Genomic DNA, 21281 nt, shown 5'->3' on the forward strand with positions numbered 1-21281 from the left:
CAGTCAAGTACCGGGTTTTGCTCTATTGCTCCCTTTAAACGGGCTGATTCCCACAATCATGAACCGGTGGTCTACGCGTGGTGGATCTGCACCGCTTTGACTAAGCGACACCTGCTCGCAGACACACACACACTCTCTCTCTCTCTCTCTCTCTCTCTGTCTCTCTCTCTCTGTCTCTCTCTCTCCTTTCCTCTCTCTTTTGTCTCTGACACCTCTGCATCTCACAGCCAGCAGCGCTGAGGAAGAGGAGGAGGAGGAGGAGGAGCGGGGTGTACCTGACACCTACAACCGCGCGTCGCAGCTCTTCTCCCGCAGAAACACACAGGACTTGCCCGCCACCGGTGCCTTTTTATTTCTCTCTCTGTCTCGCCGGGTTGGTCCGTGCGTTAGTTGACCGGAGCTCTGTGCAGTTTGGACGGAGGAAACTGCTTCTCCTGACAGACTTAAAACTCTTAACAATATCTAAAAAGCAACACAGAAGACAGGGGAACTCCTGCTAGATTCACTGGGACCACAAATCTTCCGGATTTTCAGACTGACTGTGAGCAAAAAAAGAAAAAGGAAAAAAGGGACTACACTTCAGAAGATGCGTCTCCCGGTGCTTCTCTGTGTCTTGCTGTGTTTGTCTGCGGCACCGGGCCCGGTGGCCGGGGCGGACAGGAGCTGCACCGACCTGCGGCAGTTCTACACCGGGAAAGGGTTCACTCTCGTGGAGGTCCCCCAGACAGAGATCTCCGGTGAGTTTTTGTGGAGATCTTTCACATCACTTATTAAATCAGTCTTTATAATTATGATGAAAACATGACATAGCTGGCTCGCTCAAATATAACCGGATGTTAAGATATAATGTCCTCAACGATGACTTTTCTCGGACATCGTGGGGTTTTGTGTCTCCTATGGCAACAGTGCAAATGCTTGGTGAGTGCATTGTGAATACCGAAAGCTTGCTTAGCCAAGTTTTATCGTTGCAAAAGGCAGGTGTGATGAAATTAGGCTACATCTCAGTTTATGCCTCTTATTGTGCAATTGTCTTTATACACCCTCTCGTTTCTTTCCATTTCCCTCACTGAGCAATGCACCCATCCTAAGTGAGGTGTCTCCCAGTCGATGCTCTCCTGCACATCCCAGTGCTTTCTGGGGGCATTTTCATTGTCTGCTGAAGTCTGGGCTGCAGATGGGTGGGTGTGAGTAATGTGCCTTGTGGAGCTGTTGTGGTCTTTTCAGGGCATTTATGGTTGTTTGCGTTGCAGGTGTGAACAGCTTTTCATATAAACAAGAGAGGAGAATATGGATTTGCTTTCTGCCGGTGTCTGCTGTAACTCCATGTTAAACCACAATAATGTGTTCTGGGGCATTTTTTCATTGTCTGCTCTGCTCCGGACTGCAGGCGTGGGGTGTGTATGTGTCTATGTGTGCGTATGTGGGACTCAATAGATGCTGAAATGGCCTGTTTTTTTTGCTATTTGCGTAAACTAATAATTTAGACTTGCCTGGGGAAATATCCAATACAAAGCACAGCTGAGCAGGCTCGCAGCATAACCTGCTGTCACAAAGTTGGGATTGTTTTTCTATTCTTTTGTTTCATCGTGGCACCCTTCTCAGTCAGACAGCCATCCAGCTGTTCAAGCGATCATGTGTTTAATCAATCAGTCAATTACCCAGCCAGTCAATTAATCAATCAGCTCAACCCTCAGTCTACCAGACGTCCGTCTCTCTGGTCGCCACTCTTCACACATACTGATTAAATTGTCCCGGCCTTGAGGAAAGTGCAGATGGGATTTGTGGAAATGGAGTTGTTGCCCCCTTTAAGGCAATGGTCAGACTCTCTGTCTCTTCCTTTGTTTCACCTAAAGATGTACAGGAGGAGGAGGAGGAGGAGGAGATGAGAGAGAGGTGAGACTGAGGTGTGTGTATGTACACAGCGTGTATGATCTGAAGGTCGTTTCCTGTTGTGTCAATGAAAATAGTCATGTGTGCCGGTGAGTTATTGATATTGGATGTGTGTGTGTGTGTGTGTGTGTGTTTGAAATAGAGACCAACAAACAAGACAAGATTGAGCCAAAGAAAAGTGGAGACAGAAACAGACAGAGAAGGAGACAGACAGGGAGATGGGTTGACAGAGACCGAGCAAGTGAGTCGCTCAAGGTCTCAGTCAAACCCGACACGACTCTCTCCCTCCCTTTCCATTAAAAACTCATCTTTTATTGACAGATGAAGAACACAATGCTTCAGTCACTTGGACCTTGATCTGCTCTAGTTATTTGAGCAAGAGTTCCTCCTTCCCAGAACCCATTAAAAAACTGACAACCAGATAGGAACCGGGCCTCTTCAATCTTTCTCATCCCAGAGACCCAAGGTTGGTAAATTTAGCTTTGTTTTTTCCCCGCTCAGGGAGAAACCGACTCCCCTGCACTCCGGTATCAGTGTCACTCTGGAGGGTGTTAGCGTCGAGCAGGGTTCCTCACACAAACTAGCATTTGGTGCAACCGGCTCATGTTTGCACCTGAAATGCTGATTCATTCATTTGGATGCCTTTTCTGCACCTTTATGGCCATTTGGGGGAATATAAATTGTTTGGATGATGCAACTTCATTCAGGTTTGATGCCACCGCTGCCTGTCAGAACTTGTTAAAGGTCTTAAAACTGACGGGGAGAGGAATGCTGGATGAACCTAAGAAGATTTTAAGGATAACTGATCTGTAATGTCTTTTTTTTTTTTATCTAAGACTGTGTAGTTCAAATAATCAGTAAGTTAGTTACAAAATCATCACAAGTCTAATTTTATTTACTTTAATGACTGTGATTTTGTAAATCATAAATGGTCTGCCCGGCCCGCACTATTGACACAGGGGGAGCTTAATAAAGTTATATATATTATTAACAGATATATTAATAGAATAAACACTTAAACATGTTTTACTGAAGGGAAATTATGTGTAAAATCAGTGAAAAATCAACATTAGAAGCAAAAATAGTTACATTAAAGCAAAACATTCAGGCTGGCTTGATTTCTAGATGTATCTTTGATCCCTCAGCACTGGAAACAGACATATAGATGTTTCAGCCCGTATTGTTCACGCAGGCTCGTCTTCGGAGGATCAATCTGTTATTAATGATTTGGGACAAGATCCAGCTGTTTCCAGTCAAGAGTAGTTCATGATTAGCATTACCTGCAGAGCACAATAGTGGTCGGGAAGCTTGTTTTTACTGACACCACTGGGAGACAAATCCCTTAATATACAGGATAATACTCCTGGTTAGGGATGGCTATTGATTTGGAATCTGTTGATACCAATACCTGCATCTCATTACCAAAACAGTAGTTTTTCCACAAACCCTTTCATAAAGAAAAACTTTCATTCAAACAGCCTCACGGATAAGTGATTCAATGTCAAACAAAAGTGCTTTGAAGATTAGTAATACATGACAAGAATGTGGGCAGAAAGTTGTTATTGCGAGGGCATTTTTCATAAATTTATATTTTTGCAGGTGAATTCTGGCAACTGTCACCTTCTACTACTACTACTACTCGGACTACTTTTACTACTACCAACTAGTAAAACATCAGTGACATGCAATTCTGCTCAATCTGTATCACTTGTTATTTATTTAAAACCAACATCGTAGTGTAGGATCTCAGTATACTTGTATGCCAGATATGCAGAAGACAGTCTGGATATGAAATGCACGTTACTGCCAGGTGTAAACAGGTTGTGAGATCTTTATCTGTAAGTGGATATGATAAATAGCATGACACCAAAGTAAACAGTGTGCAATTTGACAAGCAGATGCTCTTAATTCCTGCGCAGAGTTTAGGAAAAAGCCTCTATTCTTCTCGCACCCTTTTGTCCCGTAGGTTTAACGCCATGTGAATGGAAGTCGTCTTTCCTGCTGTCTACCCATCTGCCTCTGTGCCTGCGAGCGTTTTTAGCTCACTCACATTGTACCTGGTCAATAGTTAAAGACTAGCTCCTCCTATAGTGTCTGTGTGTGTGTGTGAATGTATGTTAGTGTGTTTAAAAGTCAGTGTAAGCCAACACCTTCTCCAGGGAAGACACTTAGTTTCATTCACACATGCATTGTCCATGCAGAGAAGCACACACCCATGTGATCGTATGACACAGGACAGAGAGAGACTCTGTGTCCTACACGCTTCATATTGGGCATTGGGAGGTGTTGAGTTTGGACGCCCGTGTGGGTTATGTAGCCTGCATATAGAGCATTTGTCACGTTTGTTTTGAAAGAACATAGGAAGGATGTGTGTTTTACATGGTACACTGTGTTTTAGGTCAGATTACCTGTAGATTATGACACATTACTGGTTCAGTTACCAGTCAATAACTCTGTAACAGCGCCAAGTCAGCTAGGGAGCCGCCATTCATTTACATTCACACAATGTCAATCCCCCTTCTTTAGATGCACTGTACCCGAGGCTGAGGAATAATTCAATATATCAGTCAAGTTTCCTTCTGAATTAAGCGCATATTTTCACAGAAAAACAATACAAAGATGTCAGTTTGGGCTCTAAATAACCCATTGATTACTTTAAACAATAATAGATAGGTTAATTGATGATGAAAAGGATCCATAGTTGCAGACTTACAATTATATAAAGAATGTTTAGAGAGAAATTGTGTGCAGCATTTTAGAACGCCACTGCTTAAGGTGCATTTTGCAAATGGTCAGTTTCGCACGTTGTTGGGAACCTTAAGGTGAAACTGCTGGTCAGAGGAAAGCAAACGGCTCTGATGAAAAACCTGTGAGGTTCCCTGCCTAAGAGCGCCTGAAGAGCATTTCCTCTCTGCGTGTTTTTATGTTTTACTTTACCTGTGACAATACTGCAATACTACAAAGCCCATCACAAATGTGCGTGTGTGAATTTAAGCCAGTTTAACCTGCTCTAGCATCCGGCATCCGGCTCATATCTGTCCACTGTGTCTGTCTGTCCCTTGTGTGTGTGTGTGTGTGTGTGTGTGTGAGCGTTTACGTATGTGTGTGTGTGAGGGAGAGGAAATTGATACTGTCCGTCATCTGTCACACATCACATGCTCACTCAGGCGCTCACAGCACACGCCACCAAGTGGAACGCCGGATATCCAGTCCACACACACACACACACACACACACACACACACACACACACACACACACACACACACACACATGCACACAGACAATCTCTTTATCACTTTTGCACTCATCCATTCCCCTGTCCCTTGTTGTCTGTCTTATTCCTGCTTCCATCTCTGCATTGTTTTCCAAGACAGGCTCAGATCTATGAGAGGAGGGTTGCCTTGTGTTTGTGAGAGAGCGGAGGAGGACGGGAGGTGTGGTTGGCTCGATGTGTTAAAAGCAGAGCTGTGAATCTTTCATGATGTCTGATCCAGCGACATGAGAGAGAGAGAGAGAGAGAGGGAGAGAGAGAGAGACGGACAGAGATAGAGGTGAGGAGGAAGAGGAGGAGGAGGAGGAGGGGAGTGAGCAGAGGAGATCAAAAGGAAGAAGGGTGGAGGCTCTGTCCTGTCATCTCTCCTTCATTGACATGAGATGGATGTCGCTACAAGTGGTTTGATAGTTCGATACTGATCGTGGCTCGGGTGCTCCCATAGCTATTATCCAGAATGACTGTGGGGAGAGGCCCAATAGATTCAGTTCCTCCATTGCCAACATATAATCAAGTCAAAGTCTTGAATGCAAGAGTAAGAGTCATACAGCCCTCCTGCGTCTCCACTATGATCACATATTAAAGGAGTGGTAGGTAGAGGGGGGAAAAAAAGGAACGGAGGAGCAAAAGCACAAACCGTTCAATGCCTTTGCATCAATCTTTGCACCTAAAATCAATGTGGTACAAACCGGCATCGTCTCTCGGTAACCTCTGCTTCTCTCTCCCTCCGCTCTGGTTCACACCTTGTTCTCCTCTCCTCCCTTTGAATGTTGACTTCCTCCTTCTTATCAGCTGCTATTTTTACTTCCTCCTCCTCCTCCTCCTCCCCCCAGTCCTCCTCTTCTCATCTTTCTGCCCCTCTCTGGGAGTCGAGCGTCCATCTGTTTCCCAAATGAAAAGAAGCGCAGTTTGTCTGATGTGGTGGACTCGGTGGTTGCTTGGTTGCTTTATGAGTCAACGCTTTTCATATGCTCCACGGGGCCCTATACACTGTCTGTGTGTGTGTGTGTGTGTGTGTGTGTGTGTGGGATGAAGATTTATTGGTGTAACCTGCATCTACACAGTGAAATGAACTGGTTATACTGGTGGTTTCTGAGCTGATATTTAGGTTACATTAATGCAGTCAAATAGCAATTACGGTAGTTGATAAATTGATTAATTTAACAAAAAAAATCTGGTTAATTGAATAATTGAGGAAAACAGTTATGAACACAATAGTTCATAATGAAAATAAAAGTTACTTGCAGCCCTACATTCATCTATTACTGATTAATTCATGTTCAGCAAAGAGTTACATTTTTTCATTGTGCGTTTTAATTGCCACATTCATTATCTACATCTGATAAAAGAGATTAATGAGATGAGTTTCATTACGTAATATAGTGCAACACTATATATAGTTGTGTAGTAACTTCACTTGCACTTGAAGCACTTTTAATAACTTCTCATGACAGTGAATCGACAGGACGGGAACGGATGAGATGTGTCGGCTTAGTGCATTCACTCGGCAGCTCGCAGCTCTGCTTATTAACTGTCATGCAATGGTGGTTTGTAATTTCAGGGAAGGACACGAGTGCAGTCCCCTCAGTGGGTTATCTACATGCGGTATTAGAGAATGTAGCGAGGCTTTACAAAGTCTCTGACGGCCAGATTCCTATTAATTGGTTATTACAAGGATTGATATCCATTGTTGCAATTCAAGTCTTGGCAGCAAAATAAATGTCGATAAGATGAAACACAATCAGTCCAGTTTTCCATGACATTGATTCATCATTGTGTAATCAACTGATTCTTTTCAATTGTTTTCTATAAATACACACTAAGTTGCCAGTTTATTAGGTACACCAAGCTAAAACTAACGCAGTGTAATACAACTCTGGTGACATAAATCTTACTGTCGTGAAGGAGGATTTATCGCAGGACACACACAGAGATGTTTCTGGTATTTGGCCTGCCCTGATTGATATAAATGGGGTGAAAAAATAAATAAAAGGACCACCTGCTAGAAACACCACTGTTTCAATGAAAACCGAAAAATCAAGACCGTATGGATTTATTGCAGGACTGCTGTGTGATGAGTCAAACATCAATGCATTGAAGTTTTTCATGGACATGCTGCTGCAACACAAAGTAAGACAGTTGAAAGTGAGCCAACTGAAAATGGCTGAAAATCAGTGAAGCAACATTTTATTTGTCAAGTAACAACATGAAAATGACCATAAAACATAATGTATTCACATGATAATTTATATTCAATCAGCAGCCAAGAATATGAAACGGTCAAATTAGACTCAGCATGTTGAATGGGTACGTTGGTTCGCTGTACTGTACAGCCACCAGGGGAGACATTACATTATTCCCGCTAATTACATAGCTTGTAAGTATTTTCCTCAAACCCCAGCAGGGCTTTTATCCATTTTTATAGCTTGATACGGTCTCGTAAGAAGGAAATGTAAAGCAACTCAGTGCTTTCGTGGAATAGAGGATGTTTTTTGCTCGTGACATAACAAAGAAGTCACAACCACACATGCACCATGCACACCCAGAGCACTGATAGGATCACTGACCGGTGCAGAGTATTATCAGAGGCAGGTCTCGTTGAGTGTGATTGGGCGTCTGTGGCAGGTGTCTCTGTCACAGCTCTAACAAGCTAACTTGGCACCAGTTTCCAACAGCAACAGAGGGCAGTGATCATGATATACGTTAGAAGTTAGTGGAGGGAAAAGATGATTGATTTGAATGCTGATGAAAGCCAGATCAATAAAGGATCATGCCGAAGCTTTTTCCCGAATCCAAGTGTAAGCTCTTTTGCTGCTTGTCACCGCCCCCTGTGCTATCAGTAGATGTGTAAATTAATAGAGAACGTGATACTAAATGCAGCATCTAAAGAAAGGATCCATCGCAGTGTGTCTTTCTCATGTGTGTCTCAGATAGAGGCCTATAATTAGACATGTTTCTGTTAAAATCCAAACTCCATGCTGTGTTTGTGTTTCTATGAGCTTTACTGTGCTCCGTACAGCAAGTTCTCCTCTTACTTTTTTAAACCTCCTGAGTGTTTGCTCAGAGGCTATTTCATGTTATTCTTTATTGTTATTTTTATGGCATTCCTGCTTTATTAGATAGTTTGCCATCGGGAGTGACGGATCATTTTATTTGATAGAGGTGGCGAACTGCATAAAAAACGGCTCCTTGGCTCATAACATTTTGAAGACGCGATGTGCGTTATAATCCTGACGATGCACTAGGGTGTCCCTATGAGTTTTTTTAAAAATGTATCACATTTTGTGCAGTAGATCCAGCACAGTTCTTACAGAGCCTTGCCCAAAGGCACCATGGGAGACATAATAATGAATTTCTGTGAATAGACTTCCAAGCGGAAGAAGAAGTGCTCCTTATGAAATTTAAAGAGCTGCTTTGCATTTTCCTAACTTTTCTTTTGAATCTTGTCAGACATTGTCAGTGCTGTTAGGCAGCAGTAAAGCCAACACTGATTGTCTGCTGCACATTTTGTCCCTGGCTTTGACAAACCCCCATGTTTTCTGATAAAGTAGTACAACTACTAAAGCACATTGGTGATGTTTTAGGACTCCAGAGCTCCATCCTAACCTCTAATGAAACAGGATGTTTGTGGTTTATTAACATACCAATGGCATAATTCATAAAGCACTAAACTGGTTTGCTTATTGTATTACAGCACATTTAAAGATCCAGTCCCTACAAATCATATCCATGATTGGACAACTTTACCAATGCAGGAAGTAGCGTGCCCAATATATAGCGAGGTGGAGGTGGGGGTGGGGCGGAGGATTAGCATGTAGGAAATCAGACTTGCATTAAGAAGAAACTAGTTTTAGCCTGTTACAGACCTTAACCATAGTTTATTTCCCATAACTGTTATCGTTCCCTTAACCTTCGCCATAGCTGCAATGCACAGACATTGTAGAAAGCAAGCATTTTACAAATGTTGGCTCTTTTTTTTAATCAAGAAATGTCCGGTATCACATTTCTTGTCTGTTAATCGGGTTGAAAGATCACGTCGAGCAGCCTCCAAACCAGATTCAGACCCTACATTTGAAGTTACAGAAGATGCCAAACACCTTGGCATTTTCCAGTGGTAACATTGCATTCATTTCAGCTCATATTAGCTTGTTTGAATGATGCAATCTCATTGCAGTGAACAATTGGCAAAGTAGCCAGGAGTACTGCAAGAATTACCTTCAGATAGTTCTTGTTTTAAATAATAACCCCTCTTTAACAACTGCATGCAGATGTACAGCGATACAGATGGTGTTTGAGGGTATTACATCAAAGGCTACAAGAGAGTTTCAAATTTAGTCAAACGTCAGATCACATCTCCGTCCAGCTCCCTCCAAAATCCCGTGTCTGTTCTCCCAGCAGCTCTAATCAGGCGGCGAGTGCCACATTCATTCAGTTTCTCCACTGTTCTGACATTGAAGTCTTGACCTGGAAACTGCTGACCTGGGGCTGTGACCTAATGTTCCCCCGACCGCAGAGATTTAACGTTCCCTGCTGAGAAAGAGCAGGGACGGAGAATCTGCCTCTGATGTGCCCCCATTACCCCTCATCTCACACACACTCACACACATTCACATATTCCACCCCTCTATTTGCTACCTCACCGTCACCACCACCAGCACTGTGCATTTGGATTAGAGCCTAATGTCTAATCTCCTGCTAATCCCAGCCTGTTAATCTATGTGTTAACAGTTTTTCAGCTCACAGCATGACAGCTATAATGCACTGACCTTGCCACGGAGGGAATAACACACTATCTCACTGAGTAATTTGCATATTTGTTTCTGTCTTTTTTGACCCTTCAGCACGTTTACATTTGCAGAAACACTCACAGGGCAACACAATCACAGGGCAGCACAATCACAGGGCAACACAATCCCTTATTTACGGCCAACTGTAATCAAGGACTAATCCCATCAGTCAAAGATAGCTGATTGATCCTTGATTTATCCACCCACTCGCACAAACGTGCACCGTCAGACACCGACTCTCCGCAGCGTGGCACACATCAGTTGACTGAGTGAAGGGAAGTCAAAGTAGTAGTTAGTTTGGGAGCCTTTAACTACTCCGAGAAATAACATAGAATTATGGCATTATACGGTGAAGTTGGTGCCATGTGAACACACACACACACACACACACACACACACACACACACACACACGCGCACACTTGCTGGGCAGCAGACAGGGCTGGACTGTGGCGCGGTGGGGTATTTTTAGTTCAGTAATTGTATAAAATAAGGAAAGCTTCACCCAAAACACTGGTAGCCTACACCTCCCTCTCCTCCACTCGCTGCCTCTTTACTCCGTCTTTCACCCTTTCATTCCCTTTTTATTTCATTTTTATAAGTCTAGTCTCAAGACGTTAATAGCATCAGCAATTACATTTTTCATTGCTCTGTGTTGCATGTTTGTTTCTTCTCATTAAACATGCCTATATTGGCAACAATAACCACAGTATTTCATATCTATTGACCATGGTTAATGCGTTGTATAAAGAATGAGCAAAACAAGTGGTGGCACTTAAAAAGTACTCGCGTCCACTGATTCAGACTGAAATATCTCAAAATAGCATTTTCTTGTGAGAATGTTAGCATCCTGATGTTAGCATATAGCTGCACCATTGTGCCCAAGTACAGCCTCACAGAGCTGCTAGCACGGCTGTAGACTCTTAGAGTTGTTGAATGAAGGCTTCAACTAACGATTATTTTCAGTATCAATTAATCTGACGATAATGTTCTCGATCATTTGATTTGATCACTTAGTTTTTTAATTGTTAAAAAAAAAACACAACTGCGTAGCCTGTGCAGCATTGCGAGCAGAGTAGCAGTCTTCCATATGTGTCAATGCATGAAGCGTTCAGGTACAATAGGTATCTTTTCTTTCAGACACGCCATGAGATGGATGTGGGAATTCAAAATATTCATTTCATGATCACATAAGACAGAGAAAAGAGAAAAAAAACACTCCAAAAAACCAGGGGATGTTATTAGTGGAAGGTTGGCACTGTTGCTTGAAAGAGAGTTTAAGAGACAGAGATTAATCAATCATCAAAATATTGACAAATCAGTTCACCTTGACTTGAGGTACAATTTGCATCTGCAAATACTGGTATAAGCCGCAAGACAAGCAGCCTCATTGATCTGCATGTTGACCGCTTCACATAGCTCTGCTTGCTGAGGGAAAATTATGATGAGCCGTCACAAACTGCAGCGTCAGTCATTTCTTGTGATGATGGAGAATTGTGTTCAATGAAGTGTCTATCAATTACGCAGTCATTTGTGAGAAACTGTGAATAAATAAGCCAAAAAAGAGACTTTAAATCACAAAGTCACAGAGAAAAGATGTAAACTTGAGATTTATTAGACACTTAGAAGTAGATTACAGCTTTGTATTCCCTTTTTTCCCCCCCTCTCTGCTTCCACTTCAGTCTCCACCGATGATCTTTCACTCCCCTCTCCCGCCTCTCCCTCTCCTTTGATTTCCATTTTATTGCGTTCTCATCCCTCCATCTCTCTCCCCTTTCATCATTACAGCTCCTCGGCTCCCCCCCCCCCGCTTTTCGTTGGATAGTAAAAAAGTAAAAGTGTACTTTGGGGAGGAAGGCCATGTGGAACGTTAAATCACATGCAGGTGCCCTTAAGAGAGTGTGACACGGAAACACACACACACACACACACACACATGCACACATAAGCACCATCAGCCCCTCATTTAGGTAGCAGTAAGTTGCCGCAGTAAGTGACGGGGTTATTGTAAGACGCTCATTAAGAAAGGGAAGCAGTGAATAAACGTCTGACTGAAGGGAATAAATTCAAACCAGTGCACCACTTTTACTGCTCAGCAATAAGCCGCTTTGATGTGGTGTGTCACACCAGCGCTGGGGCAGACTCAGGGCGTGTGAGTGTGTGTGTGTGTGTGTGTGTGTCAGTTGTAGTTCTGTCCTCTAACACAGATTGTACATTTTACATGTAATGTGATCACAGTATAACGTGTGATATTTTTGCTCTGCATGTATCATGTATGTGTGCACTGGACTGTGTGTATATGTCTGTCCTTACAGCTTTAAGGGTCAGAGGTCAGATCAGTTATTACGAGACAGAACTGTTACTGCGGTAACGCAGTGCTGGGTCACTTCCCGTGACAAACTTTCATCTCAGCAGAAGAGAGGGAGGAGCAGAGAACAGGAGGGATGGGTGGATGACGTTAGAGGAAATAAAATGACTGGATCGAACATGGAGCCTAAAAGAAAGTGCAACGGTGACTTGTTGCGTTGGTAATCTGTTTGTGAGTCCGTCTAGTCGTATTCTATGATATGGGACATGGAATGACATTGGCCATGAATGACTTCGATGATTATTATAACCAACAATGTATTTCAGACTCAATCCATCATATTATGTATACACTTTTAGCCAGCTAGCGGTGCAGTTCGAGGAAGGACCATGTTGGTTTGGACTGAAATTTCTCTGGATTACCATGAACTTTTGTACAGACATGTTCCCCAGAGGCTCGCTACTAACATTGGTGATACCCGGATTTTCCCTCTAGCACCATTAACAGGATAACATCTATTTCTTTTGAGTGAAATGTCTCAACAACTGACTTGAATTTGGTGCAGATATCCACGACCCCCTCTGAATGAATTGTAATAACTTTCCATCATCAGTAAACATGCGTAAGCATGTTAGCATCAAGCTAAAATAAGATGTATGGTAAACACTGTACCATCTAAATCACAGCATGTTAGCGTTGTCATTATGAGCATGATAGCATGTTTCGCTCAAAGCGTTTGCTGTGCCTAAGCTCAGCCTCACAGTGCATTTTACAGACAAACAAACCAGGGAGCCGACATATGGTAGCCAGCACAACTTCAGAACACATATTAGATGATGTATTTAGACACACTCAAGCACTCTTTATAGGCGCAGATACTTCTGTGTTATTACAATGTTAGTCCTGTTTTTGTTGTTTTTGCCATCATTTCTATCAGTTATGACCAAAGTAATTACTGAGATCTGAGGACGCAGTAACATTGCTACATAGCGGTCCGAAAGGGTAAGAAACTGTTTGTACATAAACCAAACTCTTTCGCCAGATTATCTAAACCATTTTATTTTAAGGTGAAACTAATAGTGACCGCCTGGTTAATGTGGTAATTTGTAAAAAACTTGACCGTAGGTGTATTGCAGGTAATGTAAAATATGTCGTAACAACTGAGTGCTTGTATTTCTTGCTGACTTATCGACAAACTGACTTTCCAGATCACTGCAATAAACCTGGTGAACACGATGTCAGTAACTCCGTTAGAAAAGATGAAAAGTGTGACTGATGTTGTGATGAACTGGAGTTACCTTTTAGGGTAATTGTTTCATCCTTTTAAATGGACAACAGTGATGCTCCACCCTGCAGGAGAGCTGTTTGTCAAACTCCACTTTTATTCCTTTGTCAGCAGCTGAAACAGGTTGAGCAACGTTGTAACATCTGGAAACTAGTGATTTGAGAGACTTCAGTTATGCTTTACAGTGCGCTGATTCAGCACTGTGTACTGTCCGACCTCTGAGAAAGATTGGTCTGCAGTGTTGGTGCAGGTTAGATGTGTGATGGAGCACTTTTGTGGCTGAGACTATAATTGGATTTACACGTCTCATTTAACCTGCTCGATGCCTCGACAATCCCAGATATTGGAAACATCGCTTGAGTTTCTCAAGTAAAACCAAATTGATCTTGTATTTTTCATGGTACAGAAATAGTCTTTCATTACTGTGCAAACAAAAACAACTTTCAACCAGTTCAGCAAAGTTCAGCCATTTAGATACTTTATTATGATTAAAGTTATAATTGCAAAGTCTGTTCAGTCTTTTGTCTTCATTCAAAACATCGGGGAATAAATTAGGATCTTCATTTGGTTGAAGCTGCAGTGATCCACAGTTTATGAAACACCAAAAACTGATGCGTTAATGGCTTTACAGAACATATTAAAAGCTGTGGTGTGTGTATGTATGTGTGTGTGTGTGTGTGTTTTAAAAAGATAAGAGATTATCTTGTGTGTACATTCCTTTTAGCGTAACCTACAGCCTCAGGGTATTATGTCTGTAACATGAAATGTCTCCCTACCTTTGTGTTAGTGTGTGTGTGTGTGTGTGTGTGTGTGTGTGTGTGTCCATGGATAAAAGCTTACACATATAATTTAAATAACTGGTGTGTGTGCTTTATGAAATACAGTGACCTGATCTTCTTAATTGTGTGTCTGGTGACCCTGATCCACCTAATCAAGGCCACAAGAAGAGCCACGTGTGTGTGTGTGTGTGTGTGTGTGTGTGTGTGTGTGTGTGTTCTCTTAAGCTCCCATTCACTGATGGAAATGGGCCCTTTTGCTAGTAGTATTAATCTCACCCTGTTTGGATTATCATTATATGTAGAGTGGTTTATGATTCAATAAAGAGATAAACTCAACCACTGTAAGATGTTGAGGATCCAAACCTGTCCTGATAAAAACAGCTTTTGGGAACTAAAGTGAAGCGTATTTCCTGCAATATACCTAAAGTTTAGTTTTAACTAACACAGCCAGCTAGTCAGAGACCAGTCTTTTCTGTTGCCATTTTGTTTTAATGTTTCTAATATACTAAAAAGTATGAATTTCAAAGAAACACGTCAACATTTTGGTAAATGCGGCGCTTTCTTTCGGAGAGTGAGATAAGGAGGTGCGTTATCTCTGAGGAGCACTAATTAACAAGATATGACTTGTTCGTTTAATCCACACCAAACTGTAAAATCTAATTTGTAATGTGTGGTTTTAGAAGGAGCCAATCTATACAGCTTTGTGCTAAACGAGGTAATTTGCCTCCTCTGACTCTGTATTAAAGGAAAAGAAACATGAGAGTGATTTAGATCTTATCATCTAACGAACCATTCCTGTTAACAGATGACAATAGCGGATTAAAAATGCAGATGCCACTGATAATAACTACGGTTACATGATCTCAGTGGAACTACTCTAGTTAGATCAGGACTTAAAAATTGGGCAGTTCGTCACAGTCAGTCGAAAACAATTCACTTGAGCTCAGCTACAGAAAATGTCTCATGTTTTTGCAAACAAATTCCGGTCCATGGTGATTGCTGGACCAAAATCTGTGTAGTCAGCTTGCCATGTCATGAAGCAAAGATAAACAACGTGTCGAGCAACAACATGAACATAAAAAATTCAATTTGCCGCAGGGGAAATACCAATTATCAGTCAGCAGCATGACACCATAAGTCGAAACAAAATTATAGTTAATGTGTCAGATAGTAGTAAAGAGACAGCTGCTGTCAAGCGTTTTTAATCAATTCCTGTATCTTTTATTGAATCTGGGTGTTGCCAAAACTAGAATATTTGACATATTTGAGAGTTTGACTTGATGGGAGTTTAATTTGAGTTTGAGTGTACTTCTGCTTAAAGTAATGGTGTCTAGATTATAGATGTTTCCCTGACACAAGAGGCAGAAGGCAGAAGGCAGAAAGCGTGGCTTTGATTCAGCTCTTGTTGTTGGATGGCTTCCTGTCGACCTGCATTGCGGTGCAGGGTACCTGTTCACCTGCTTGGCACACGCGCCGACTGCCGGCTCACTTGTTGGGACGGGCTCAGGTATGTTGGGGTTGCCACAAGGAATGCAGCGAAATAACAGGGAGGCAGAGCAGGAGGGTGTGACAGAGAGAAGAAAGTGAGAGCCAGATGCTTTTGATGGGAAAGGGAAATTAATGGCCCAGCAAAGTTGTCTTGATGTAGTCTCCATGGCGACCTTGTGTAAGCTGTTAAACGTCTGCAGGCAAAACCAAAAACAAGTTTTGAATTAAACGGATTTACTAATGATTAAGTGCACAAATGCCCCGCAGCAGAACAAGGTTCTGCAGTTTCTCTACAGCAGCACTTAGCTCCAGGAGGGCTGTGGGAAACTGTGATCTCTACTTGGCACAATATGCAGCATTTAATGAATTTATACCCATAAATATTACAGCAGATATTTCCACACAATCAATACTGAAGAATTTACCCCATCAGGATCCATGCCAGTTCAACGAGGTGAATATACACTATATCTGAGTTTACATGGTTTTTACCTTGACTTCATCCTTTGAGTCAGAGGCCATGAGGTTGTCGGTTTGAGTCCCTGAGCTGCTGGTAAAATGTAAGAGGAGAAAGTGAGTGAGCAGTGGCCAAAAATAGAAGAATGTGATTGAACTAAGGAGCACTCAGGGTTGATTGTGATGATGATTATATTAAGAGAAGCCGGATTTTACTGGATAGGAGCCCAGCTGACCTTTCCTGGATACATAAATGTTTAAAATATGAGTGGTAATGATTGTACAAGAGGTTTTTAAGTTAGATTACTTCTTGTTGCTTTTGTTTCTTTAGCCAATTTTTCTGGCAGGAGCGTCAAATTCATGTCAGGCAGAGGGGAGACACTAAATAACATACTTTATCTTTTCAATTTGAGTGCAGCTCCCCTTACAAAGTATAATGCATGCCGGATACATTCAATTAGGACATACTACTGTTGCACAACATTGGACCCTGTGCAGAAGATTGTGGATCAGACTAGTCAGAAAACCATGCTGCAAAATGCGATGATGCTTTTTGCATGCTGCATTTGACATACTACGTGTTGGGACATACTAAATATTTTCCTGCCATACTAAATAGTACAGTAGTATGGGTATTGATTGCACAGAAGGTCTCTTCTTTAGCTGCACACTCTCAAGTTTCATCTTTGTTTACAGTGCTGCAGGAAATCACCTTCTGCTGACCAGGTCTTTTCTAGGATGCAATAAAAGGTCATAATGTTCACACCGGGGCCCACTTCCTCCACTGTGACGACACTAGCGCCTTTCTGAAAGAATCGGATCATTTCAACTATAGAAGCTTTTCGCAGTGGCTGCGCAAAACAAGTCGGAGCTCTCTGATGATGTGACCACCGAGAGAAAAAGTGCTGGATCCAGCTCTACTCATTAGGAACAGTTGTGAACGCACGGTCAGCCTCACACTATCATACTTCTTAGTGATAGTCCATAAGGAGTTTGTCTTATCACTGCTGGACAGAAACTAAAGCTCTGCATTTATAAATAAGTGTGTTTCTGTTGTGTTTCTGTGCTCCTGTAATTCTACCCTATCTTTGTGCTGACCAGTTTCCATTTTCGACCTTGAGAGGTTTTCACTTCTTTAAAGTGCTCTTTATATGTTCAAACTTGGTAAAGTAATGCTTTCCCCCGAGTCACAAATCAGTTTGGAACAGACCACCAAGAGCAATGTTAGGTGAGGTCAGTCAGTGGGATAAGAGTGGAAATAATAAAGTGGAAATATTTGAGGTCAGGGTAAATCTTTTGTTGAGGGGATAAGAGAAGCTCCAGATTTAAGGGCAAGAGTTAGTAGCATAGTTGTGATTAGATTTTTTCACTCCCACATTAGCAGCAATTGACCATTCGCTTAGCCCCGCCCCCTGCTGCTACCATGGAGGCCACACTGTCACTAACTGTACTGGCAAGTTTGTTTGAAGCATACTGTGGCCTTTAGGGTTGGGGACGTACAGTATTTTGATAGGACGGCTGTGATACTGACTGAACGCAGCATAGACTAGCTTTCAAACCAGAACAGGCAACCAATGACTGACAACAAATCCTGGAAAACCAAATTATATTCCAGCGTACTTTTTATTGCATTTATTACTCCTGTCTCAAGGTTGATTTATTGTCATTGTACAGCACAGGGTTGAACAACAACATGCAGTTGTAGTCCCTTTATGCTACACAAGAAACACAAAGCAAAACAAAATCAGTAGTGCATTCCAGTAGTGCATTTTTCAGATAATATGGCCGACATCTTAACATTAACAATTCAACATCGGGCAAACATTTTCCATCAGCTTGGACTGCGTTTGAGCACCAAGCTGTTATTGTGTCTCACGATATCTCCTCCTCTTCCAATGCTCTTAGCGTCTTGTTTTTCTCATCTGAATGAGGCCTTGGGCACAAGGGATTCTTTTAAGTCAATGAGGGTCCTCGCAAGTGTGGTACAAGCTTGTGTCTGTGTGTGTGCCTCTCGGGATGTGGACTTTACTAAATATATACTGAAGCTTGAGGGAAAAAATAATGTGAGCAACCAAATCACCTTTGGAAATTGATTTTATTTGACCCAAATCTCTCCTCTCCTCTCCTCTCCTCTCCTCTCCTCTCCTCTCCTCTCCTCTCCTCTCTGTGTTTACACCCTTTTTCCATGCAGCACTTAAAAGCTGTGTTTTCTCTTCAAGGCTTTGCTTAAAAGGACTTTCCACCATTGTGATAATCTCACCCTCTCACTATAAGAAGATTGTTGCCCAAAGGCTTTACATTTCCCACCACAAAGCCCTCTTATTCACAGATTTTGCGAGATAGCCTGCAATAAGTTTTGATCTTTCAACTCCTGTGATGTGTCCGTCTGCATGTATTAGCATGTTGCCAAGCTTGCTTTTTGAACATGTGTTAGTGTGTCACCACTGTGTTCAGTTCTGTCTTTTCCCAAGTAAATTGCAAAGTACATTTTTATAGCAGGATGCCAGCTGCTTCCATTACCCAGTAACACAGGAATGCAGTAAAGCATATGTGTCTGTGGTAAACGCCCTGCGTCGTCGAGGTTAGCAAGGTAAGCAAACCAACAACTAAATGCTACTAACATTAGCTGCAGCACGTGAGCGTACAAAGAGTGTGTCTACTGCCTCTGACCCACATGTGTGACCGTGATGGTGTGGTTTGAAACCCCAGCAGAGGACTCTGTTCTCATTCTGTGAAGCCCTCTGAGACATTTTCAGAGAGGTGGTCTGATCAAAGAAAATGACATTGATTGATACGTCAGATCTCAGCTGTGTCACACATTATGATCAATTGACATTTTAGGACTGGCATTGCAACGAGAAGCACCAAGGCTGGATTACTAACCAGTCCCCAGACGGTTAGGGCCACATATTCACTGTATGACCATAGAATGTATGTAAGAAGTGGATGTAGTCATCATGACGTCACCCATTGGTTTGTGGACTGCCGTTATGAAGCCTCGAGTTCGGCGATTTGGCCGTCGCCATCTTGACTTTTTATACGGCTCTGGTAGCGGCAGCGACCTGTCAATCACAGTAAACCCGCCCCAAAGCATACTCTATAGGACCATCATTTACTAAATGAACAGGATGCTTTAGTGAAGAAGGAAGTTAAGTGACAATATCGTTGAACTATTGTAGGGTTGATTGATTGTATGAGATTGTACAGGCGCTGCTTTCTGATTTCAGTAGCATTTATGAAAAACTAAAGATTTCCCTCAGATGTTGCTCAACACAGAGGTGATGCAGTAGTTCTCTCTGGAAACTTACAGGATCCTGGTCGTGTGAAAATGAACAGCCAAAGTGTGAAGAGGCCGTTACATTTTAAAAACTCTTTCCAACTTTCAATAATCAGACTGGCACACGCACGCAAATGCACACACACACACACACACACACACACACACACACACACACACACACACACACACACACACACACACACACACAGCTCAGTAGAAAACAGGTGTGATTAGCAGGAAGTGATTTTGTTTGCTGGTGTTTGGCTTCAGAGGAGTGAAGCGTCTCATCTCAGACTGACTGACCTGCAGTTGACACTTGAGGATTACTTAAGAAACGAGAATATTAAATGAGTGTCGTGGTTGATCTGTGGAGTGTGTGTGTGTGTGTGTGTGTGTGTGTATTTGTGTGAGGTTTCAACTCCAGCTCCAGACCTGTATTCCTCTTCCACTTGTCCTTTTGTATTTGTGATAAGGCAAAAAACGGCTTCTTAAAATATCCCAAAATGGCACGTGAGAAAAGAAGTAAGATAGAACATAAACTGCTATTTCCTGTGACTACTATGACACACGCACACACAGACACACAGACACACACACACACACACCAGCCAGTGGCAATGAAAGATTCATGCAGGAGTGATGATTAAGGCGTCTCCTCTTCTGCTCCACTTACCCTGGTGGACAAATTCTGCCCCCAACCCACACATTCTCACACACACAAACACACACACACACACACACACACACACACACACACACACACACACACACACACACACACACACACACACACACACACACATACAGGACCTGTTAAGAAGAAGGAGAGCAGTGATGCACACAGCTGTGGGGTACTTACTTACCCTTAACCTTCCTAGGCGTGGGCATACACAGACACACACACACACACATTCACACACACACACACACACACACACACACACACCGAGACACACATCCAGTCTATCAAGAGACTGATGCTGCAGACTGCTTTCTAGGCTGTCTGGCAGACTCAGTGTGTGTGTGTTTGAAAAAAATCATTATTTTTACTCTCCCCCGTAGAAGTATCCCCCATAAGAATAGAAAGAAAACATGTTAAGGTTAGCAATTTTCTAGCCTCCTATTCTACATTTTTATATATTCTAAATGAGGGCAGAGGTTCAGGTTTTGTGTCACATGATGGTGTTATTTATTGGCTTAAGGATTAAAGGAGTCAGTAAAAAACAATCTCATTACTGTCAGCAATCATCCCAGCAGTTTCTGTGTTGCAATTCTGGCCGAACAAACTGTTTGTCCTGTAAACTGACACAAAACTGCACATGTAAAGGTTAATATAGTTACTTTTATTATTATGTTTTAAATGTAACTACATTTACTCAATTACTGCACTGTACATATCTGAGGTACTTCCACTCTTGACTATATATATTTTGTGCTACTTAATACTTTTGTCCTTTTTACACTACTAAATGTATTTAAAGCACACACACATACAACTAAATGACCTAGAGCACACTGTAAGTGAGTATAGAAAGAGACAAACATGGCTGCTAAATCAAGTTTACTGTTTTTACTGTACAGAGAGCTTTTCTGGTTGGTAACTATAAAAGGATTCCAATAAATGATTCATGCAGTGGTGTGAGAGGCACTCAAATCCTTTACTTGAAAAGTAGCAGAACCACATTGGAAAAACACTTCAGTCCAGCATTCAAATTGTAATTAAGTCAAAGTAAAT

The 21281-nt window shown here is 42.1% G+C and overlaps 1 protein-coding gene across 1 annotated transcript in view; it reads left to right on the top strand.

The window, feature by feature from the left end:
- The first annotated feature begins 252 nt into the window (after positions 1–252).
- gpc1a (glypican 1a) overlaps positions 253–21281 on the top strand; it is a 34012-nt gene continuing 12983 nt past the window's right edge. The window contains exon 1 of the mRNA XM_079158591.1: positions 253–737. Within this exon, the coding sequence (XP_079014717.1) occupies positions 587–737 (151 nt within the window). The 5' untranslated portion in view covers positions 253–586. The remainder of the gene's footprint in view (positions 738–21281) is intronic.

The sequence above is a fragment of the Pholis gunnellus genome, assembly GCF_910591455.1.
Source record: "Pholis gunnellus genome assembly, chromosome: 4".
NCBI lineage: Eukaryota > Metazoa > Chordata > Actinopteri > Perciformes > Pholidae > Pholis > Pholis gunnellus.